The 25,499-nt window shown below is 38.9% G+C and overlaps 2 protein-coding genes across 2 annotated transcripts; both read left to right on the top strand.

The window, feature by feature from the left end:
• The first annotated feature begins 1,055 nt into the window (after positions 1-1,055).
• LOC132179985 (uncharacterized) lies at positions 1,056-3,237 on the top strand. The gene is made up of 2 exons (XM_059592813.2): positions 1,056-1,358; positions 2,907-3,237. The coding sequence occupies exons 1-2, from the start codon at positions 1,137-1,139 to the stop codon at positions 3,135-3,137; spliced, it is 453 nt and encodes a 150-aa protein (XP_059448796.1). The 5' UTR covers positions 1,056-1,136; the 3' UTR covers positions 3,138-3,237.
• A 13,261-nt stretch (positions 3,238-16,498) lies between these two features.
• LOC148586357 (uncharacterized) lies at positions 16,499-23,298 on the top strand. Its single transcript, XM_088515583.1, has 11 exons — positions 16,499-16,645; positions 16,721-16,849; positions 17,003-17,179; positions 17,300-17,480; positions 17,559-18,289; positions 18,716-19,202; positions 19,500-19,684; positions 21,477-21,815; positions 22,497-22,719; positions 22,816-22,935; positions 23,075-23,298. The coding sequence occupies exons 1-11, from the start codon at positions 16,499-16,501 to the stop codon at positions 23,296-23,298; spliced, it is 2,943 nt and encodes a 980-aa protein (XP_088371709.1).
• Positions 23,299-25,499: the final 2,201 nt, after the last annotated feature.

Genomic DNA, 25,499 nt, shown 5'->3' with positions numbered 1-25,499 from the left:
ATTAACCGAAGAAGTTAAGCTATATATATATATATATATATATATAAAATTCATTTTATAAAGTCTTAACCATTATTTCAAAATTGAAAAGAAAAAAAAAAATTGAAAAGAAGCATTATAGTGTGGTATAGATATTCAATAAGATTTACGAGAATCCCTTCTCCAATCAGGGGGCGCCAACATTGAACAGTATATACCACCACACGTCTCCGATTGACGAACTTGTTTATTGATGGCAAACAACTGTTTTTTTTTTTTAATTTTCTTTTAGGATAAAAATGAGAAATAAGTCCCTAGGGTTTACATGATTAAACAATTGACTCAATGCTGTATTAAAATGAATTCAGAGGTCTTTGCGATATGCCAAAAAATTAATTTAGTCCTTACAATACAATCAAATTCTGCTACTAATGTGAGATTGACTTAAATGCGATAAGTGTCACAATTTTATTTGTTCTGACATTTCACGTATCAAAATCTGATAAGTCAGTGAATGAAATTTGACTGTAAAGACTAAATTATTTATTTGATATATCTCAAAAACCTTTAAGTTCATTTTAATATGAGAATGAACTAATTGCAAAAAATAGGAATAAACGTTAAGAGACGTAAGTGTAATTTTTTTGTAACATATCCAAACAAGGGGAGGAAAAGAGGGAAGGAGAATTCGAATTAATAACCTCTACTTCATTAAACGTGATTCCTAACCAATTGAGCCGCCAAGACCAAAAGTCGAATATTCGGAGCCGTAAAGAGACAGATGAAATGAATTTTCTATATTTGGATCTATATTGGGCAATTTTAAATTTACAAAAAGACAGAGAAAGGGTTGGATTAAGTGTATTGTAATTGAACAGACAGGCCAAGATTGACAACGAGACAGCTGTTTAGAATCATAAAGAAGTGCTAAATATACATAGAATCCAACCAATGGCAACCGCTGGCCTCCTCAAATCTATCCAGGCCATGGAAAAGTCTGTCACCTGTAACAACCCTTTATAAGCCAATCCCCATTGTCTCTTCACAAATCAATTTTCCTTTTCTCTTGTCTTCTTCAACCTTTCTCTCACTAGCGTATAGGGAGAGGGAAAGAGAAAGAGAAAGAGAAAGAGAGAGAAGATTATTTAGATTCAAGGATGGGTAATTGTGCTGGTTCGCCCAAAACCAAGGGAGACAACGATGCGCTGCCGGCACCTGAGCCGGCCAAGGACGAGTTGGCGCAGGTGATCGACGAGGAGCCCAAGCTTCAGCCTGAAGAGAAGAAGGAAGATGGACATGATGACAAACAGAACCATGGTGGCGACAACTCCGTCGTCGATGACAATAACGCCTCGTCTCTTGTCTCCTTGCTCGATGAGGTATTTTTTTTTGGAAATTGAGACGGTTATTAAATTTCGTCAAATATTTTTTATTTTTATTTTTTCGCAGAAACCCAACATAAAATATAAGTTCATACACACGAAAATTTAAAATTTAATTGTAATTTATTTGAAATTTTAATAATATTTTTCACTTATTATAAATTAATATAAAACAATTTAAAAAAAAAAAAATTCAAAGATCAGTTGAAATTGTCATGTCGGATAAAAATTTGATTTCTACGATTATTGTTTCATATAATCTTAGGAGTTGAGAGAAAAAGAGAGAGTACGAAGACCTTATATTTTCAATCAAACTCCCATAAACCATTATTTTATGCCTTGTAAACATTATTTTTTTTTATCAACCGAGCAATATTTTACGTTGCGTCAAACACTCAAAATATTTTACATGAAAACAAACGGTCCAAATCTCCTTGTTTATTTATTGAAAATATTTGTTTTCTATCTTTTGTCCGTCTCTTATTCATCTCCGGAAAAAAATAAGCAAATACAATATGTGAAGACATAACACATTCAACCGGTAATGTTAGGGCTATTCTCTATTGTTGGAAAAGAAAGGAGCAACAAATGTTAAATCTTGTTTGAGTTTGCTTTTGAATGCAAAAGTACAAACTACCCTTATGCTAATTTTGCTAACTAAATTGAAATCAAAGTTATTATTGCCAATTAACTTTGGAGGGTGACCCTATTTTTCATTATATATCTTTTATTTTTTTCCTCCCCGACCTTGAATTTTTGTTTTTTGTTTTTGTATTGCAAAACATATAGATAGAACCAAATATCAAGTCAATTAAGTGCTCAGGTTAGTTAAATTACTATTTATTTTAAAAGTTTAAGTTAAAAGGAAATGTTTAAATTAATAATTTAATGTGAAAACTTCACTTATTCTTATGAATTGTCATTCATTTTGCAATGTTCTACCTAAAGTTCAAAACTTCTTAATTTAGTGTATTAAACTTTAAATTTTTTTCAATGTCCCTCTCCGTTAAGATTTTCTGTTAAATCCCAAAAAAATTTTCAAAACACCCCATTTTTTTTTTTAGAAAAAATATTTAATTTTTTTTGCAAAGATTGAGAAATGGGTATTTTTACAAATATCATTAAATTCGGACCAATGCCTTAATCTTTGCATTTTTTTTTTCCTAAAACAAATTGGGGTATTTTGAGAAAAGTTAACATATGGGTGAGATTGCAAACAATTGAAAAATTGATACACTAAATTGAGAGAAATTGAACTTTAGGGAAAACATTGCAAAAGTGATGACAATTTAGGAGGATTAAGTGAAGTTTTTCCTAATTATAATTATATTCTAGTACTTTTCTACGTATGGGCTCAAACCTTTTATTAATAAGTGAAGTCCAACACTTAAAATATTTAATTGAAATTCAAATGAGACTCTCAATTACTTTGTTAAAGTATACATCATTGTTTTCTAAAAATAAATGGTTACTGATTTCTAAAAAATTAAACTAATAAAAAATAATTATTTTAATTATTTAATTAATATTCTACATCTTTTACAGAAGGAAAAAAAGAAAGAAGCAAAAGAGAATGAAAGGGCAATCGAAGTTCCATCAGAAAGTAAAGAAGAAGAAAAGCCAAAGACTGAGGAGGAGGTGGAGGCAAAGGAAGAAGAGAAGCCAAAGACTGATCATGAAGTAAAGGTTGAAGGTGAAGCAGCCATGAAAGCATTTGAGGCTCCAGCAGATGCAAAAGCCGGCGAAGCAGAGGAGAAGAAAGCAGCAGATAATTAAGTGCTTGTGTCCATGTAATTTTAAGAGGCCATTTACAGAAAAATGCAGCTTTTATTTCCATTTTGTTCCCAAGAGAAATTCAGTGATGTGGTGCTTCATTATTTCGTCAACAATTTTATTTTCCAAAGACTGTTGATTTCTGTTGCTTCTCAATTGATTTATTTCTAGTTTTTTTTTTTTTTTTTTTAACACTTTGCAGTCCAACCACAAATACACTCTAGCATGGTGTGGAATAATGTTGATAAACCCTGGTCCCTACCTCTAATTCAAGGGTTATAAATAAGTAGTTATAAACTCGATTTGAATTTAATTATTTCATTTACTATATGAAATGAGCTCAAATAATTATTTTGGCTAGATTATTAAATGAGTCTAAGGGCTTGTTTGGGATTGCGTTTGTGGGGTCTAAAAGCGTGTTTAACACTCAAAAAGTCCATTTGAAGAAAAAATGCTTGTTTGGTAAAAAGTTTAAAAGTGTTTTTAAGGGTTCAAAAAGTAAAAAACGGTCAAAACGCACTTTTGACAAAAACTTAAAAATAAAGCTTTTGTCAAAAAGCGCTTTTCGACTTAAAAACTCTATTTCTTAAGCGCAATCCTAAACATATTATATATATATATATATATATATATATATGTTTGGTTCACACTCAATTCCTCAAACCAATCCACAACACTTTTCTTTTCCACATCCAGGGACCAATCTCTATGAGCAACGGTTCACCTCTCTTGAAACTTAGTTTACTCAACTCTCCCATATATCAATCTCCTTATCCAGCAATCCCACCAGCTTCAATCAAATACAAAATCAGAGTTAACCTGTCACCATGAATCACCTCTAGAGAAGAACCAGCCTCCCAAGAAGACCGGTCATATAATACCCTGCAAAATTAACACCTATAGATCGAAATAATATAACGGCGACGACAATAACTTATTATTTAATCATTTGCACATTTTAATTTGATATTAAATAGCTTGCCTTTCATACAATATAAAAAGAATATCCTGAAATATTTTGAGAGAAACTCTGTTTGGTTAACTTGCCCAAAACAGAGAAGATGATTTTATATTTATAGAGAGACTCATGGAATCGTTTTACACAATAAATTACATAGGGTTCAGATACACAAAAGTACGGGTGTAAATGAGCCAAGCTTGAGCGAGCTTCCCTTCTTCAGGCTTGGCTCGTTTAAATTTTACTCGAGCTCGAGCTCGAGCCGAGCTCAAGGGCGAGCCAAAAAAATCGAGTTCGAGCTCATTATAAGTCGAGCCGAGCCAGCTCAGGAGCTGGCTCTTATATTTAATTTTTTTTTTTAAAAAAATAAAAATAAAATTAGACTTCAAGTACTCTTAAATGCCTTAAGAAGCCAACTTGCATATGAGCATTTGCTTAACCTGACTAGTCAAGTTTGGTGCCTGAGTCAATATAGCAAAGCACTTGGTTTCAAAAAGAGAGGATATGCATCCTTTTATAAATAAGCAAACTTGGGGATTGTTGTTTTCTTAGCAATGTTTGATAAGTTAACAAATTGTATTCAAATTGCATTGAGACAATACCCCCTACAAAAAAAAAAAAAAATCAATGTCTCTCTCTCAATCTCTCTCACCAGTCATAGCGTATCTTCCACCTAAACTCTCATTTCTCACTCTCACTGGCCAGACAGGTAGTGATAGTACTGTTTGGGTCTATTTGAAATTTGATTCTTCAATAGTTTCTGTATTTCGCAATCTCCCTCAATAGTTTTTGCTTGATTCTTCTTCCTTTTGTTTGGGTCTACTCTAATTGAATCGAGGTCGTTTTAATGATTGCTCTCTCTCTCTCTGATCACAAAGGGTCTATAATTTTTCATTTTCTAACGCTTAAATATAAATGCAATTTTAAAATTTTAATAATTATGAGATTTATAATTAATTATGTGTTACTTAGTTTATATATATATATATATACACGCACACACACACGAGCTTATACGAGCCTAACCGAGTCGAGCCGAGCTTACTTCATTTAATATTCGAGCTAGGATTTGTGTTCATGAAGCGCTTCATTTAATATTCGAGTCGAGCACGAGCCGAGCTCGAGCTTGCTCGCGAGACGCTTTGCTCACTTAACAGCCCTACACAAAAGAGTACCACGTTGATACAATACAAAGAGAAAACTAAAGCAATAAGAGAAAACTAAAGCAAAAAATGTTATATAATGTTGCCATAGGTTCAGCTGTTCAGAGTAGTTGCTGTTGCTCAAATATTGGAAAAGAGGAGCAGCTGCATGAAATGATGGAGTGCGTGAATCAAGGGAGTTGATCTGTCCAACATCTTGAATTGAGGGCCATTGTGGGCTGTCAATTAGCCTGGAGGAAAGGAAGGAGAGATGGCTTGAGCTAGTTTCTTTTATGTCCTTAACACCCCCCTCCCCCCGCGCGGGCAAATTGATGGGTTGTGGAACAACCCTCAATTTGTTACACAGTAGGCATAACCTAAGAGCAGTATGGCCTTTGGTGAAGAGGTCTGCTAACTGATTAAGTGTGGAAATGTATTGAATTTGAATATATCTATTGGTAACCTTTTCCCGAATGAAGTGGACATCCACTTCGATGTGTTTGGTGCGGGCATAAAAAACAGGGTTGGAGGCAAGGGCTCCCATGTTATCACACCATAGAATAGGGGGAGAAGAAAGAGGAATCTGTAGCTCTTGAAGAAGCATGCGAATCCAGAATAGGTCAGCAGTGGCTAGGGACATTGATCGATATTCTGCTTTAGTACTTGAACGAGAGACAGCATGCTGTTTCTTGGCTGACCAAGAAATTAGATTGGTCAGCCAAGAAAGTTGATATTTTAATTAATTCTAAGTGAAATCAACAATCTCCGTGGGAACGATCTCTTACTTTCTGCACTATACTACTGTTTTGATCTTGTGCACTTGCGAGTTAAAACATACCAATTATTATCTATTAATTTAGGTAGTATTTGGCACAACACCAATCAAAATCACAAAATGCATTGAGGGTGATGGATCCTTTGTTGTAGAAGAGACCATGATCAGTTGAGCCTTTAAGATTTCTCAAGACCTTTTTTGCAGTTGTCCAATGAGTTGTGGTGGGATTGTGCATGTGTTGGCATAGTTGGTTGACAGAATAAGCCAAATCAGGTCAAGACAGAGTGACATACTGTAAAGCACCCACTACATGTTGGAATTTAGTAGGATCTTGAAGGGGTTCACCATCAAACTTAGACATTTTGGAACCAGCAATGCATGGAGTAGGTGAGGACTTGCAATTGGTCATATTCACTCAGTGCAGAAGGTCTAGAATGTATTTGGATTGTCTGAGGTGAAGTCCTATTGAGTTCCTCACTGCTTGGATTCCAATAAAATAGCTAAGAGCCTTGTTGTGCCAAATACTACATAAATTAATAGATAATATTTAGTACGTTTTAACTCGTAAGTGCACAAGATCAAAACAATAGTATAGTGCAGCAAGTACGAGATCTATCCCACGGAGATTGTTGATTTGATTTAGAATTGATTAAAATATCAAAGTTGTCACGAAATTGATATTGATATATGAAAAAGAAATAAAGATAAAGATAAAGGTAGGGCTTTGATATCCACCACTAATCATGCTCAAATAATATAACAATATGACAATGATTCAATCATATTATGAATACTTAATGTTTGCCAACCTAAGGGTATGAGTGTCAACTCCTTAAGCTATTAATTTTCCTAAGCAACAAATTAGGCATGAGTGTCTACTCTAATTCTTTTCTTTTTTAAAGAATTTAGCATGGGTGTCTACTAAGTTAAACTTTAAGAAAGCATAAAATTGTGGAAATCGATAAACACATGAGGCCTAGGGCATGGGTGTCTACTCCCGGTTCCCCATGTAGATTAACCCAAGAATCCGGTGTAGATTTCTTTTGTTACTCTTATTAAACCTAGGACTTGATCATCCAAATTGATTTAATTAACTAGTCCATACCACATGCATATGTTGATCAGACAAACACATATGAGGAATTCAATAAAACAGGAATTAATCAAGTTAAATATCACAACATGATCATCATAAAGGCACCAATATTGAAATATTAAATAAACATAATTAGGGCTTCAATCTAGCCCTACTAAAGAGTTAGTTACACATAATTAAATAAAACTAAACAAGAAAGGGAAAGAAAGAACCGAAAACCGCTCCTAGAAGTAGCCTCCAAATTCCTCTCCCAAAGTTGTGTCTATTCTAGGATCCTCCAATTGTGAGGTTTAGAGGTCTATTTATGTAACATCCCCAGCCCGTTAGGGTTAGGTTTGTTAAAAATTTCTTACTCGCAAAGATCCATAAGGTTTATCAACTAACAATACTAGGATAAAAATGAATGCATGAAAGTCTAGAATATCATGTCCAAAATTAATAACTAAACTGAAATATCTATGCTTAACAAAAATATGTCTCATCACTCTCTGAAAGAAAACTGTGCCAATGCACTTATTAACTTGACTAATATGAAATCATAAGAAATCCTAAATATGCCCGCCCCCATTCCGGCCTCCTAATGCAACCTGTTCACCACCTGAAACAAGAAATAAAACTAATGAGCCCAAAGGGAGCCTAGTAAGTGAAATCCACAACCATAAGCAGTTTTACTTCTTGTCTCGTTTTGAGAAATGAAACTCATAACTACATATGTTCCCAGTATATTTTTTAAGAAAACAGAAAGCAAATAAAATATATTATCATCAATAAAGTTTATGATAATTTTTATCTCATACTAGGGCCTATGTATACTGTTACCCTTGTATACTAGGGTTGTGCGGTCCTTGCGACCTGGGATGAGATACTATGGCCGCAGCCCCGTCCCCTGGCCAGCCAATCACTCTGGGTGCACTCAGCATGGCAAAAAAAACTATGATGGAACCACCTTCTGGCAAAGTCTCTTTCAGCGGTTGTGCCTCCATCCTTAGCATCGGTACTGAGCTTCTCTCTTGTTTCTCTTGGGCCAAAAATACACTCCTCCCTACATATGCCCTCATTTTATAACTCTTTTATCATTTCTTGTACTTCTCTAGGGCAACATGTAGGAGGGTTTATCATCATTTTCTCAAAATCTCTTATAAACATCATTATTTTCACAAAGTTTTTTTTTCTCAAACTTGTCATGCATGCAACATAATTTCATAGTATAAACAAAATAATCATTTGCAGTTTGAAACAAAAATTACATAAATAGCATGACATGATAATTTCTTTGGAAGGGATAGTAAATTCACTTACCTCTTGACTGCAACAAAATTTTCCTCTGACTGCTAACTAATCTCCTGAAGGAAATATAGACACATTACTACCCTCATACACGTCACAACAAAACATTTTACTACTATTATGAGTTGGCTTGCTAATCAATTGAGAATGAACTTACTTAGGTATTTAGGTATGTTTTCTCATAAAATTTCCATAATTTATTTTATTGAGTAGTACTCCTTTATATATATATATATATAAAACTCTACCATGCGTGTATATATATACCTCCGTCAGAATGCTATATATATGAAAAACCTGTAACTTTATATGTGTTGATATATTTTAAGGTACTATATATATATATATATATATATATATATATATATACACCTTGAATCATTATATATATATTGAAACATTCCAGATGTACATATATTTGAAATCCTTCAAATCATTATATATATACTTTAAAGTACTCATGTATATATATTTATAAATCCTTCAAATCATTATATATATATATATATATATATATATATATATATATATATGGCTGCACGTGAGGAGTAAAAAGAAGAAAACAAATATCTCTTTTTTCCCACTACAAGACCACACGGCAACCAAGGCAAGAAGATACTAAAATTTGACAAAACACTTAAGCTCTCAATTTAGTATATATATATATATATATATATATATATATATAAAAGAAGAAGAAAGAAACAACATGTGAGGCAAAACCATACCTGACGCACAAAAGGGAGAGTGACGTGAGGAGAAAAAGGTGAGAGGCAGGGAAAATTCTTTTTTTTTTTTTTTTTTTTTCTTCCTTTCTCTCTTCCTTTCTTGGTGTGCGGCAAGAGTTTGTTTCATCCCATTAAATAGGCTTTACAAAAGAGATAGAAAATAGGTTTTGAGGAGCTTAGGTTTTTTTTTTAAGTCGGCGCCTTGGGCTTTCCATATATATATATATATATATATATATATATATATATATATATATATATATATTCTTCTTTATTTTCTTATTATTACTATTATTTATATTTTACTATTTTATTATTATTATTATATATATTTTTAAATTCGTCCATTCTCATTGTTAACCTAAGCCAACCCCTTTTTAAAAATCTATGAGTCAACTACAAAAATACCCTAAAGGGATTTAGGATTGTGACAATCCTTCCCCCTTATAAAAATTCCGTCCCCGGAATTTGGTGAACAACTAACCCACTGACCATAGGAAGTACCTGATGTGCTAGAGTCACTTTGAGGCCTGTCAGCTGTCACTCAAACAGATATGGGTACCTTTCCTGCATGCTCTCCTCCAATTCCCATGAAGCTTCTTCCACGGAGTGGTTACTCCATAAGACTTTTACTAAAAAGATAGTCTTGTTCTTGAGGACTTGTTGCCTTCTATCCAGTATTCTTGTCGGTGTCTCCTCATAAGTCATGTTGGATTGAATCTGCAGGGGCTTGCTTTCTAATACGTGCGTGGGGTCCGGTACGTACTTCCTCAACATAGATATATGAAATACGTTGTGAATTCCTGTCAAGTTTGGTGGTAGTGCCAAACAATATGCCACCGTGCCAATCTTCTTGAGAATCTCAAAGGGACCCACAAATCTAGGGCTCAGCTTTCCTCTTCTTTAGAACCTCATTACTCCTTTCATAGGGGCGACCTTGAGGAAAACCTTTGTGCCGACTTCGAACTCCAGTTCTCGTCGTCCAACATCGGCGTAGCTCTTCTGTCGACTTTGAGCTGCTGCTAATCTCTGCTTAATCACTGCTATCTTCTCACAGGTGTCTTGAATGATCTCTGGTCTGAGTAGTTTTCTCTCTCCTACTTCGTCCCAATATAATGGCGACCTACACCGCCTCCCATACAAGGCTTCATAGGGTGCCATCTCGATGCTAGCATGATAGTTGTTGTTGTAAGCGAACTCTATCAATGGAATGTACTAAATCTAGCTTCCTTTGAAGTCCAAAACACATAGTCGCAACATGTCTTCCAAAGTTTGAATCGTCCGTTCAGTCTGTTCGTCTGTTTGAGGGTAAAACGCTGTGCTGAAGGTTATCTTTGTTCCCAATGCTTCCTATAAACTCCTCCAAAATCTAGAGGTGAATCTTGGATCACGATTCGATACAATCGACACAGGAATCCCATGTAATCGTACGATCTCCTTGATGTAAAGCTCGGCAAGTTGATCCATACTATAAGTCATCGTGATGGCTAGGAAGTGCACAGTCTTAGTCAACCGATCAACAATGACCCATACTGCATCTTGGCCACTAGGAGCTCGAGGAAAGCCTGACACAAAATCCATCGAAATACGTTCCCATTTCCACTCAGGAATAGGTAGGGGTTACAAAGGTCCTGCAGGTCTCTAGTGCTCCGCCTTAACTTGCTGACAAGTGAGGCATTGTTCTACATACCGTGCGATATCCTTCTTCATTCCTTTCCACCAATAATTTCTACGTAAACCCCGATAAATCTTGGTGTTACCTGGATGGACTGTATATAGGGACTGATGGGCTTTTGACAAGATGACTCTCTTCAGTTCTACGTCCTTGGGAATGCACACTCGGTTGCGAAACTTTAATATCCCATCTCCACCAATGTGAAAATCCGATTGTACCCCTTTTTCAACTTCTTCACGGCTTCTAATAATTTCGTTATCTGATAATTGGGCGGTTCTAATTTGCTCCATTAAGGTCGGCTCCAAGCTTAGGCTACTCATGTAAGACTGGATTTCTCCCACCATCATCTCTACTCCGGCCCTCTCCAAGTCAAGGAGTAGTTCCTTTTGCATGGTGAACATGGCAGATACGCTTCCAGCAATGGTTTTTCTATTGAGAGCATCAGGAACTACATTCGCCTTCCCTGGGTGGTAGTTGATCGTACAATCGTAGTCCTTTAGGAGTTCTAGCCAATGTCTTTGGCGCATATTGAGCTCTTTCTGGGTGAAGAAGTATTTCAGGCTTTTATGATCTGTGTAGATTTCACAACGCTCCCCGTACAAGTAGTGTCGCCATATCTTAAGAGCAAATACTACCGCGGCAAGCTCAAGGTCGTGAGTCGGATAATTGTCCTCGTAAGTCTTCAACTGTCTCGAGGCATAGGCGATTACTTTCCCTCTCTGCATTAGTACGCAACCCAACCCTTTGTGTGAGGCGTCACTATAAATTACAAATCCATCTGATCCTGATGGGAGAGTGAGGACCGGTGCGGTGACTAAACGTTGTTTCAATTCTTGGAAACTTTGTTCACACTCCTCCGACCATTGAAATTTTTCGCTCTTCCTTGTAAGTTTGGTCAATGGTGCCGCCAACCGAGAAAACCCTTCAACGAACCTCCTATAATAGCCCGCAAGACCCAGAAAACTTTGCACCTCATGGGCATTCGATGGCCAATCCATGTAGTGCTCATTAGGATTGGCCACCAATTGACTTTGGCGCTCTTCTTCTTCTTCTTCTTTAAGTATTCCTGATATTTGCTTGAGGTGAGCCTCCATCCTTTCAAATGATTGCATGCAAGAGTCATTCATCGTTTCAAATGATTGCTTACTTTCCTCCATTTGGTTAAGATAAGCTGACATTGTTTCTTCTAAGCTTGCATGCGTTTCTTCTAAGGCAGAACTCTTCGGAGGAGGTATCTCTTCTTGGTATTGTTGAGGTGGAGAGGAATATGAATGATCATACATGGGAGATGGTTCCTCTTCATGAGCTACTATCTTGAAAATGGATTGCCTCAGACTGAGGCTAAGACAAGAATATGATTGACCATATAACTGTGGAGATGGCTCCTCTTCTTGGTATTGTGGAGGCCAATAGGTGGAATATGGCTCCTCTAGGTATGCTTCTTCTTCTTTGAGACTATTGCCTTTAGGTTTGAGGTAGGTCTTCATCTCCTCAGATGCTTGCTGTGTAATCTTAATCAATGTGTTCATCATATCTAATGTCTCTTCAGAGAACTAAAGAGGAGGTGGTTCAACCTGATATTTCTGTTGTGGAGTTGATTGAGAGGAATATGCATGATCAGAGAATTGCTAATATGAGTGATATTGCAGTCCATGAGATTGTGGAGCATGAATTCCGGGAGCTTGAGCTTGCCCTGGGAGATTAGACAGTTGGCTCCATGATGGGTTATAGGAATCAAAATCGTGGTCATTCCCCGGTCTAGAGAATGATGTGTTCATGTGCCCAAAAGCATTGTTAGAAATTTTTCTCATTGTAGGACATTCTCTAACATGGTGATAAGGGTCATGGCAATATGAACATAGTCTATGGGGTGTCGGAATGCCGTCCTACATGTGCGAAGACAAAAATAACAAAAAGTTAAAATAAAAACAAATTAAAAATAAAACTTACAAAGATGCAGACTCAACTAACCTTACATGTAAAGAAAAGAAAAGAAAAGAAAAGAAAAGAAATTAGATCTATAATTAGTATAGTAACTGTGTTGCTGTCCGAATGTGTGATCAATGGCTCCGTGAGGTGCGCTCGATCGCCCTGGTGGGGCGCTCAGGCGCACCTCCAGAGTCAGAATAAGAACTACGAAAAAAACTAGAAAAACAAAAAAAAATTAAAACAAAAATAAACTATGGGTTAAAATTCTAAACAAAATCAAACAATCTCCGATGACGGCGCCAAAAAGTTCTTGTGCCAAATACTATCTAAATTAATAGATAATATTTAGTACGTTTTAATTCGCAAGTGCACAAGATCAAAACAATATTATAGTGCAACAAGTACGAGATCGATCCCACGGAGATTGTTGATTTTATTTAGAATTGATTAAAATATCAAAGTTACCACGAAATTGATATTGATATATGAAAAAGAAATAAAGATAAAGATAAAGATAGGGCTTTGATATCGACCACTAATCATGCTCAAATAATATAACAATATGCCAATGATCCAATCATATTATGAATACTTAATGTTTACTAACCTAAGGGTATGAGTGTCTACTCCTTAAGCTATTGATTTTCCTAAGCAACAAATTAGGCATGGGTGTCTACTCTAATTCTTTTCTTTCTTAAAGGATTTAACATGGGTGTCTACTAAGTTGTTCTTTAAGAAAGCATAAAACTATGGAAATCAACAAACACATGAGGCCTAAGGCATGGGTGTCTACTCCCAGTTCCCCATGTTGATTAACCCAAGGGGTTTTAGAGGGCCTGATGGCAAGAAATATATTTGAAGGGCGATGGGGGGTTAGGTATTTATAGGCCAGAAAAGCTAAGGGTGCTACCAACTACTTTGAAAGGTAGCGAACATCTAGTACTATTGGAGCGTACGTCCAGTACTATTTACTCAACGGACCTAAGGGTGCATCGTAAGTACAAGTATTATCTAGTGGTTTTCCAAAAAGTAGCGTACGTCCGATGATCCCCTGTCGTACGTCCTTGTACTATTTGTAGGCGTACGTACGGTGGTCACCACCCCGTGTACGTCCTCTACTAAAAATAGGAGCGTACGTCCGGTAACCCTAGCGTACGTTAGGTCAGAAAGGGTTAAGCTCAGGTTTGTGCTTCAAAAAGCCTAAGGAGTTTTAGGTTATAGGTATGGGCTTAGGTCCTTTGTTATAAAACCGGGTCTTTAACCATTCCTTGTAGAAAATCTCTTAATAAAAACTATTATTTTTATCGGGTTATTATAGATCAGTTAGAAGAAGTAGGGTCCTCCAAGGGCATTTCTTCAATCTCTAGAATCTCCAATTCTAGGAATTGCTTTAGCCGTTGACCATTGACCTTGAGAGTATTTCCATTCTTGGGATCCTCGATCTCAATGGCTCCATGAGTAGAAACTGCACGCACTATGAATGGTCTAGCCCATCGAGACTTGAGCTTACTTGAGAACAGATGCAACCGCGAATTATATAAGAGGACTTTTTGACCAACTTCAAAAGATCTTCTCAAAATGTTTTGGTCATGGGCTGATAAGTACTGAATGTTACACATTCTAGCCCTTTAATTCACATATGTTAATCTCTTAGTTTTGTTATTATGTGATGTTTTGTGTTATTTTTGTGTTTTTCCTGTAGTTTTTAGGTTTTTGAAGAAATGAAAGCCTTCTTGGAAAGTTCCAAGCTTAAAAGACAATTTGGGAGAAAAGTTGGATGGCAAGGGATCGAGCGCATGCAGAAATGATACCCACAGATTTATGCTTTCTTGAAGAACAACCTAGTAGATACCATGCTAAATCCTTTGTGAAAGAAAAGAATTAGAGTATATACCATGCCTAATTCATTGCTTAGGGAGATCAATAGCTTAAGGAGTAGATTACATGCCTTTAGGTTGGCAAGCATTAAATATATCGGTATAATTGGTTTAAATTCAATCTGTGACAATTGGTTTAATTCTGTTAATTAATTAGGAAATTACTTTTAAACATAATTTACCAATCCTCGTGGGAATGATCTCGTATTTGCCTACTATACTATTGTTTTGATCTTGTGCACCTAATGGTGGAGCCACATTAGGCTTTGTGGGTGCCACGGCACCCCAAAGCTTTTTCATTTTTTTTTTTTTTTTACTGTTTTCCTTGACAAACTAGAAAAATTAGCTTCTGGGACTGGTGAGAGAGTGAAATGTCAAGAGAAAACTTTAGAGCGAGAAATCAAAATGGATGCAGTTCTTTTTGACTATGAGAGTCCTTGTGGCTGCCCAAGGAGATGAAGACAAGAAGGCATTGCTGGAGCAGTTGGTTGAAGTCTTGCGCTGTTGGAGGAAGCCTTTGTGAAGTGTAGCAAGGGAAGGGTTTTCTTTGGTGGAGATCAAATTAGGTTCCTGGATATTTCTTTTGGGTGCTTCTTGGGCTGGCTCGGTTTGTTCTACCGGTTGAATGTGAAGGGGTTGTTGCCGATTGAAATGGAGAAAGTGCCTTTGATCATGTGTTTTCGTGTATACTATTATTTAGTGAAATAGCTGATGTGTCTCTTGTCTCTTCTTTCTTGGAGGTTGTAAAATAAACATTTTACAGCCCTTACCAAATATGTCAATACAGCTGTAAGATAAACATTAATTTAATTTCACTATTAATTTGAATGATTGAATAAACTTTAATATCCGTACGATTGTTTATTTTGTTGTTTAATGTTTATAAACTTTGATTGTCTCTTACAGGGTCGTGATTTAACTTGAAAATTTTAAATTCATGAATCGTCAAAGTTTAAAACTATTGATTCATTCTTCAATTGGAAAGAAGCCAACATTTCGAAAGTAATACACCGTTAGATTTTACTGTCGAAACTTCAAATCCCAATGAATGTCATCTTAAATCTTAATTCTCTAAGAGACCTTAAAGTGCAATAGAAAAATGGTAGATGCATCTTGTGGGGGAACATTCATGTTAAAAAGCAAAGAGGAAGCATGGTCTATGTTTGAAAATTTGAGTAACAATTCTCTTCAGCAGGTTTCTACCAGACGAAGGGCACTAGCACCTAAAGCACTCAAGACAGAAAGTTTGTATGAAGCAGGCCATTCCCCAAACATGGCCAACCAAGTGGTTGAGGCTATCACCAAGAAGCTAGATCAAGTTTTGATGACTGCTGGTTTTGCTCTTGATACTGCCCACATGCACACACCACATGAATCTTGCTCATTTTGTTCAAGTCCTGTGCATCATGTAAATAACTGCCCTCTTGCTGGAAATTATACTAATGTTGCTAATGAGCAGGTTAATGCAGCTTTCTCCAGACTGGGTAATGATTCATATTCCAATACCTACAACCCCAGATGGAGAAATCATGCCAATTTCTTATGGAAGAACCCAAATTTGGGCAACTCAGCCCCAAGGCCACACAATCAAGCTCAATCTAACAGGCAACCCTACCAACCTCATTCCACTTACTAGCCTCCACAGCAGCAATACCAGGCCGTACAACCGCACTCAGATTCTAATTTTGAGGACCGGATGCTAAAAATGATGAGTGAGCTGACCGGCCAGGTAGGCGAGATAAAGCAGACGGTGAAATCTCAGCAGGAGATAGTGAACTCACATTCCCAATCCATTGCCAAGCTGGAAGCTCAAGTCGGACAACTGGCCAACACCCTCAACAGTAGGGACGAAGGAAAGGTTCCAAGTCAACCAGTGATAATTCCTAAGGGGCACTACATGGTAGATGAGGGCACTTCATACCATCAGCAAGTTCAAGCCATCACAACCTTGCGAAGTGGAAGAATAGTTGGCAACCATGTGGAGGAGAAGAAGGATGAACACACGGAGGCTGCACCGAATTTACAAAATGATAAAAGCAAGCAAGTAAGCAATGAGGCTTCATCATCAGCGGCTCCCACTCCAGAGAAAATACAATGAATGATGGAGGTGTTCAAACAGGTAAAAATCTATCCCCTTCTTGATGCCATCGCACAAGTGCCTGCTTATGCGAAGTTCCTTAAAGACTTGTGTACTCAAAAGGGGAAGACCAGAAATAACATCCCCAAGAAGAGCCTTCTGACTGAGCAAGTGAGTTCCCTAATTAAGCACAACACTCCTCCGAAGTTCAAGGACCCCGGGATTCCTACAATTTCATGCATCATCGGACAAAGGGAAATTGACAAGGCACTCCTAGATCTGGGAGCTGGTGTGAATTTACTTCCATATTCAGTATATTAGCAGCTCGGCCTAGGGGAGCTGAAGCCCACCATAGTGATTCTGCAACTAGTTGATCGGTCTATTAAGAAGCCTAAAGGGATTGTAGAAGATGTGATCATCCAGGTGGATAAATTTTTCTTCCTAGTCGACTTTATAGTGCTTGACACCGAGCCTGTGCCCAATCCTGATAAGTTGATTCCCGTCATCCATGGGCATCCTTTCTTAGCCACAGCTAATGCATGCATCAATTGTCGAACTGGAGTCATGGAGATCTCATTTGGCAATATGAAGGTTTGGTTGAATATCTTTATTGCATTTCAGCATGCTTCTGATCAGAATGAGTGTTTCCTTTTGGACAGCATTGAAGAATATGTAGAAGATTCACTACTTAGTCTTCTGACCAAGGATCCAGTGGAAGCCTGCTTGACTCACTTCAACTTTGAAGAGTTCAACACCGACCAGTACATCAAAGAGGTCCATGATTTGCTAGAAACAGCTGCAAGTACAGACTTCCATCCATGAAGAGTAGTAAAGGAGACCCTACCTGTGACATCAAGCACTCCTCTTATTCCTTCTCTAGTGTCTCCATCAAAGCTTGAGTTGAAGCCCCTGCCAACAAAGCTCAAGTATGCGTTTCTTGGATCTAACAACACTTTGCCGGTAATCATTGCTTTCGACCTTCAAAAAGACCAAGAGGATAGTCTGCTAGCAGTGTTAAAGGAACATAAAGAGGCCATTGGATGGACCGTGGCAGATTTGAAAAGCATTGACCCATCTATCTACATGCACCGGATCCACTTGGAAGAAGATGCTCGACTTTCCTGTGAGGCACAGCGCCGGCTGAATCCCAACATGAAAGAGGTAGTCAAGTTACTTGATGTAGGCATCATCTACTCTATGTCAGATAGCAAATGGGTGAGCCCCACTCAAGTGGTTCTAAAGAAATCCGGCATCATCGTCGTTGAGAACTCAGTTGGAGAGTTGGTTCCACAGAACACAACTACGGGATGGCGTGTTTGCATCGACTACCGAAAGCTCAACTCCCATACCCGGAAGGATCACTTTTCGCTCCCATTCATTGATCAAATTTTGGAGCGTCTTGCTGGCCAAAGCTACTATTGCTTCCTAGATGGCTATTTCGGGTATAATCAGGTAGCTGCTGATCCCCAAGACCAAGAGAAGACGACGTTCACATGTCCATTCGGCACCTTTGCTTACCGACGCATGCCATTCAGATTATGCAATGCACCTGCCACATTCCAGAGATGTATGATGTCTGTCTACTCGGATATGGTGGAGAAATTTTTGGAGGTATTTATGGATGACTTTTCTATTTTTGGATCTTCTTTTGATAAATGTCTCCATAATCTTTCACTTGTGCTTCAACGTTGCAAAGAAACTAACCTGATTTTAAGTTGGGAGAAGAGCCACTTCATGGTGCAAGAAGGTACAGTTTTGGGACATATAGTGTCCAAAAGAGGTATTGAGGTGGACTGGGCCAAACTTGAGCTAATTGAAAATTTACCGCCGCCCACTTCAGTGAAGCAGATTCGTTCCTTCCTAGGGCATGCCGGCTTCTATCGCCACTTCATCTAGGACTTCAGCAAAATTTCAAGGCCCTTGTGTAACTTGCTTGCTAAGGACGCCCCTTTTCACTTTGATGAAGCATGTCAAGAGGCATTCCAAAAGCTCCGGTCTCTGTTATCTTCTGCCCCCATCATGTAGCCTCCTGACTAGTCTCTACCCTTTGAAATCATGTGCGATGCATCTTACTATGTTGTGGGTGTAGTATTGGGACAACGGGTAGGTAAGCTCCCTCACGTCATCTATTATGCTAGCAAGACTCTAATGGATGCTCAAGTCAATTATATAACCACCGAGAAAGAATTGCTAGCCATGGTCTTTGCCTTGGATGAATTCCGCTCCTATCTTTTGGGATCAAAGGTCATCATTTATTCTGATCTTGCTGCTCTGCGACATTTGCTGGCCAAGAAGGAAACAAAGCCACGGTTGATTTGTTGGATACTACTTCAGCAAGAATTTGATATTGAGATTCGGGACAAGAAGGGAACTAAGAATGTTGTTGCCGACCATTTGTCACGAATTTTGTTTGAGACACCCCAGCCGGTTCCTGTTTATGACTCTTTCCCTGATGAGCAACTATTTGAAATTACCCCAAGAAATCCGCCGTGGTATGTCGATATTGTCAATTATCTAGCTACAGGTTAGATTCCTTCTCATTGGTCTAAGCAAGAGAAGGACCGCTTCTTCAAGCAAGTTCGATTTTATTTTTGGGAAGATCCAAAGTTATTCAAGTATTGTGCTGATTAGATCATCCGACGCTGTGTCCTTGAGAGTGAATTTTCCAGTATTCTCACATTTTGTCTTTCTCTATCTTGTGGAGGGCATTTCAGTGCCAAGAAGATAGCATCCAAGGTTCTACAATGTGGATTCACATGGCCCACCTTGTTCAAAGATGCCTATGAATTTTGCCGAGCTTGTTAAAGATGTCAACGCCTAGGAGCTATGTCTCGGAGGGACATGATGCCATTGAGCCCCATCCTCATTGTCATGATTTTTGATGTCTGGGGTATTGGCTTCATGGGACCCTTCCCACCGTCTTGTGGATATGAGTACATTTTGGTAGGATTGGATTATGTCTCTAACTGGGTAGAAGCCATTGCCACCAAGACCAATGATCACAAGGTTGTGATGAAATTCCTACAAGCCAACATTTTCAACAGATTTGGTACTCCTCGGGCCATCATTAGTGATTGTTGTGCCAAATACTACCTAAATTAATGGATAATATTTAGTACGTTTTAACTCGCAAGTGCACAAAATCAAAACCATAGTATAGTGCAGCAAGTATGAGGTCGATCCCACGAGGATTGTGATTTTATTTAGAATTAATTAAAAATATCAACTTGTCACTGAATTGATATTGTGAAAAAGAAATTAAAAGATCTAAAGATAAATGAAAAGGTAAAGGCAGGGCTTTGATGTCCATCACTAATCATACTTAGATAATATAACAATATGCCAATGCTTTGATCATGTTATGCATATCTAATGTTTGTCAACCTAAGGGCATGGCGTATACTTCTTAAGCTATAGATTTTCCTAAGCAACGAGTTAGGCATGGTGTATACTCTAACTCTTTTCTTTTCTAAGGGATTTAGCATGCTGTATACTAAGTTGTTCCTTAGGAAAGCATATACTCTATGGAAATCGACGAACACATGAGGCCTAGGCATGGGCGTATACTCCCGGTTCCCCATGTTGATTAACCCAAGAACCACGGTGTGGATTCTTTTGTTACTTTTATTAAATCTAGGACTCGGCCATCCAAATTGATTTAACTAACTAGTCCATACCACATGCATATGTTGATCAGGCACACACATATGAGGAATTCATGCAAGTAGGTGTTAATCAAGTTAAATAGCACAACAAGATCATTGCAAAGGCGCCAATATTGAAATATTAACAAAACATAACTTGGGCTTCAATCTAGCCCTCCTAATTAAACTAGCTACACATAAAATTGATGTTAAACATCTTCATAAAGAAAAGAAAAGAAAGGAAAAGAATAAAGCCGAGCCTTGAACTTGAAGAGCTCCTATTCTTCTCCTTACAAAGTATATCTATTCTAGAGGCTTAAGGGTCTATTTATAGGCTTTAGAAGTCCTTGACAAAGTAGTAAACCTAGGGATTTCGTAGGGTTTCAAAACCTATTACAATTGGGAGTTGAAAAACCCTAATATGGAAAGAAAGACATTCTGGCCGCCACTTGATGTGTCTCATGCGCATGGGTGCGATCGATCGCAGGTCTGCGATCGATCCTTCTTCTGTCATGCGCTCAATCGCTCCTAGCCTGGTTTGTGTTTGATCTTCTCGGGTACTGCACTCGATCGCAGGTACCCTGTGATCGATCGCAGTGTCTGAGAGCTCCCATTTTTTCCATCTTCTCTCTTTGAGCCCAAATTATCTAGATTTACTTCATTGTCTTCCAAAAGCCTACAAAAGTATGAAAAAGACAAAAAGGAATTAAATTGACCTAATTAAGCAAAACCAAAGGATTAAAACATGCAAGTTAAAGGCTGAAAATATGAATATTTTAGCACTTATCAGTGATGGAGGTAGACACTTTTGCAACCGGTTTTTCAAAACCTTGCTTCTCAAGAACTCTGTCACACATAAGGTAGCCACTCCTTACCATCCTCAAACAAGTGGCCAAGTCCAAGTTTCTAACCGGGAGATTAAGCATATTTTGGAGAAAACGGTCAGGCCAGACCGCAAGGATTGGTCCTTCCGCCTCAATGATGCATTATAGGTCTACCGCACAGCTTACAAAACACCAATTGGAATGTCTCCCTATAGACTGGTATATGGCAAGGCGTGTCACCTCCCTGTGGAATTAGAACACAAACCTCTCTGGGCAATTAAGCAGTTCAATTTCGACATGCAAGTAGGTAGCCCCCACTAGAAACTTCAGTTGACAGAGTTAGAGGAGCTACGGCAAGATGCATATGATAGTGCTCGCCTTTATAAGGAGCGGACTAAGGCTTTTTATGAGAAACATATCCTGCCCAAGACATTCATGCCAGACCAGAAAGTATGGCTCTTCAATTCCAAACTTTGGCTTTTCCCTGGGGAGCTTCACTCAAGATGGGATGGTCCGTTCATAGTCACATCGGTGTCTACCCATGGCACCGTCGAATTGCGGGACCCAAAGGATGGCACTCTGTTCAAGGTCAACGGTCAAAGGTTGAAGCCTTGCATCCAGCACTTCGAGCCGGGTACAGACGTGGAATCTGTCAATTTGACAGATCCCGTCTATTGTTTGAATTAAGACACTGGCACCCTGGGCTCGACCGCACCCACTGTGCGCTCGATCCCAGACATAGGCCTGCGTTTGAGCCTACCCGAGTAGGATCGAGCGTAGAAGCACAACACTGACTCACACACTTGCACGAATGCGCTCGAGCGCATCTTCAGGAGCGCTCGAGTGTACCCCCGTCCATACATTCCCCCTCTGCGCAAGTGCGATCGAGCGCACTCTGGTGCCCGCTCGAGCGCACTTGTTGAGAGGTCTCACGTGACCTGTTTAGGTCACAGGCCACTTTTCTTTCCCCCATTTCTTCCCCCACACCGTAGCCCCATTGCTCCCACCACTAAATCGCATCCCCCTAACCCAGCACCGACCATCCCACACCACGGTCCACCGCCACCACTCACCACCTCACGGTCACCGCGCCACCACTCCACCCCTCCTCTCTCCTCCTTTTCTTTTTCTCTTTTCCCTTTTTTTCCCCATCCCCACCGTGCCCATTTTCCCCAATTTTTATTTTTTTTATTTTTTTTTATTATTATTATTTTTTTTTATGAAAAAGCAGTCCGTGGGTGCTTGTCCACACACGGACTGCTCTGTGTTGGTGTTTTTCTTCTTGTTACAGGGGGTTGGGCAGCCGTGTTGAGTGGTTCTCGACCACTTCCCTTTTGAGGTGCCCACCAGGTGTTCGAAGAAAATCCCCAACCAAGTGGCAGCATGCTTCAGGCCCACGCCTCCACCTCCCAGTCTTCCCCCGCTCGGGATACCACCCCCGAGGTCCCCGCCCAGCCTTCACCTCGCCGTGGGAAGCAACCGAAGCTCATCTTGGAGACGTCTTTTTCCATTGACACCATTTTCAAAAGCCTCCAAGCAACCGAATGGGCGGTCAAGGAATGCAAACACAACGGTCTCATTGCGCTATTTTAGCTAGTCAGCCCCGTTGCTTACGAAGGCCTGGTCTGAGAATTTTATCATCATCTCACATTCGATTGTACTCGGCTAGGCATCCTATCCTCCTCTGCAGCGGGCATTGACATTGAGCTGACCGCCGATGACATTGCTACTACGCTGCAATGTTCTCATGAGTGCCCGTCTGATATTTTGCTTGGGATGGCTCCCCTCGGTACTTAGACCCGTCTGAGCATACATTGCAGCATATTGTGGATGACATCTGCCATGGCCATTATACCGATGATCTCCGCAACTGTACAAGCAAGGTTCTACTGCATTCATGACTTTGGTTCATGGACTTCATTTTGCAGCGGAATGTGTGTCCATTTGGACACAAGACTCAACGGCGCGCTCCCTTCCTCGCGGCCCTGTATGCTTTTCAGAGAGGATTTTGGATTTCCATCTCTTAGCTCATTTGGGATCAAATACACAAGTTTTACGACAGGGCGATTGTGCGCTGCACTCAGGGGTCGTCTTCATGGGGACTTCCCTTCCCTTTTCTCCTCACCCATATCCTTCCGACTCGAGGCATTGAGGGTACACCCGAGGATGGGCCAATTTCTGCTCACCCTCAGTTTGGATTGATCTTGTGGAACCCAAGTTGTTCCCACATGCCGAGATAACGTCTGGAGCCCGCAGCAACTGAGGTTGTTAGGGAGGTTGATGGCCCTATCCACACTGATCCACCTGCAGTTGAGCCAACAGAGAGAGAGGGAGCGGCGGAGACTGTCACTATGAGAATATCACAATATGAGTCTCTCCATCAAGACCTAACGGAGCTCTGATCTGAGCTTGCTACCCAGAGGGAGGAGGACAAGTGCCTGGCAGATGAAAGATTTGAAGCACAGCAAGCACTATTGCGCGCTATTTTAGCACGGCTGCCACCTGATTCGGGGGCATCTTCTTCTACACCGCAATGACAGGTCAGGTACTCCTTTCCCTTACACTGCTTTATTGTCTTTATCCACACACTGAGGACATTGTGTATTTTAAGTTGGGGGGTGTTGGCATACATGTTATTCTGAGCATGCAATTAATTTTTCTGTTGTGATTTGAAATTCATTGATGGGCTTAATATGACAAACACATGATCACTTGATTAAGGAATTCAAATTGTGTTTCTTTCATTGGTACCATGAGATATTACTTGTTTCAATTTGATTTTCACAAGCACACTAGCATGTAGTTTGTGGGGCATAAAATCTAGAATCAGTGATGTCTGGTTTCAATATTTGGAATGTAGTTGGATAACTTATCGGGAAAATGACCTTGGCATAAATTCTAAGTAAAAAAAAATTGATCATTTTGAGCTTTCCACCAAGTAACCGAACCTCTTGCCTCATTAAGCAGTGAGTGTTCACGTCAAAAAGTGAGAAGTTTTGTTTGATTGATTGTATAAAAAAAAATATTTAGCTTAGCTTCGTAGCCTTTTTGACCTGAGTTAGTAAGTCCTTAGGGGTGTCTTTACACCTAATGCCCTAAAACCGTCTGGTTTGGGAGTCATTAGCCTAGCGCTCTATACATGGGTCAATCAGAAAGCTTAAGGGAGCTAAGTGCTAAAAAAAAAAAAAAGAAGAGAATTTTTTGCCTTGGTTGTTTTATCTGATGGGGAGTCTAATGAATTTTGAGTATTGATCCATGCATGATTGAGATTAGTTTTGAAATCCCATGGCTATGTGTTGAGTTCACATACACTAGTTGAATCCTGTAATATCTCATAATTGCCATGATTGAAGCTAATTTGTAATTTCTTGAAATTGTGAAGATGGTGTTTGTTCTATTAAACCTGCTAATGAATGAGAACCATGATGGTCATGATATTGCATTCTTGGGAACTACATGGTTGAAAAATGTTTGTGGGTATCATTCCTGGAAAACCCTCATGAGACTTCACTCATCCTTTAGGGAACTCCTAGGGGTTTAAAAGGCTTGTTGCATACGCTAAATGTAACCGCACATCCCATGAAAGATGGATTTATCTTTTTATTTTTCACTTTATTTTCTGTTTTGTATTGCTAAGGGACTAGCAATATGAAAGTTGGGGGGTGTGATAAGCGCCGAATGTTGCACATTCAAGCTCCTTAATTTACTTACGTTAATTCCTTAGCATTGTTATTTGTTTGATTTTGTTTTGTTTTTGTGTTTCAGGTCCTATTTGACAAACCATTGAAAATTGGGCTTAAAAGGGCAAAAATCTGGGCATTCTGGATCTAGGATCGAGCGTATTTGCGCTCGAGCGTCTGCAGCCAAGGATCGAGCGCATGCCTGCACTCGTGAGCATAACAGCTTGGCTCGAGCGTACAAAACTTAGGATCGAGTGCACACGGGTGTGTAGTGCACGACAGCACTCCTTTTCCAGCGTGGATTTGGCTTTCAGTCTCCCAATTGGACTGGGAGACTGACCTCTGGTTTTCTTAGGGTTTTTAGGGTTCACCTAATCCCTATAAACATGGCTCTAAACATTGTAAACAGACACACCGCTTTCTAGAGTAAAAATTCAGTAAATTGTCTGTGGAGCTTAGAAGATCATGAGTGGCTAAACCAATTGTAGGGTATTGATGTAACCTTTTCCAAGCACAATGGTTTGATTGTATTTAATTTCAAGTTTTTCAATTTATGCACGTTGATTGTATAACTCTGAGGATTGCTACAGTTGATTGATGTTCTTCATATTAAATGCAATTGTTCTTAAATTCCAACTCAATATTAGTAAAATTCTTATCTTGTCTTAGAAAT

Source organism: Corylus avellana, chromosome 4 (genome assembly GCF_965113065.1).
Source record: "Corylus avellana chromosome 4, dhCorAvel1.hap1.2, whole genome shotgun sequence".
In the NCBI taxonomy this organism is placed as follows: domain Eukaryota; kingdom Viridiplantae; phylum Streptophyta; class Magnoliopsida; order Fagales; family Betulaceae; genus Corylus; species Corylus avellana.
The sequence above is the reverse complement of the archived record's forward strand: the minus strand, read 5'-3'. Positions and strand labels throughout refer to the sequence as shown.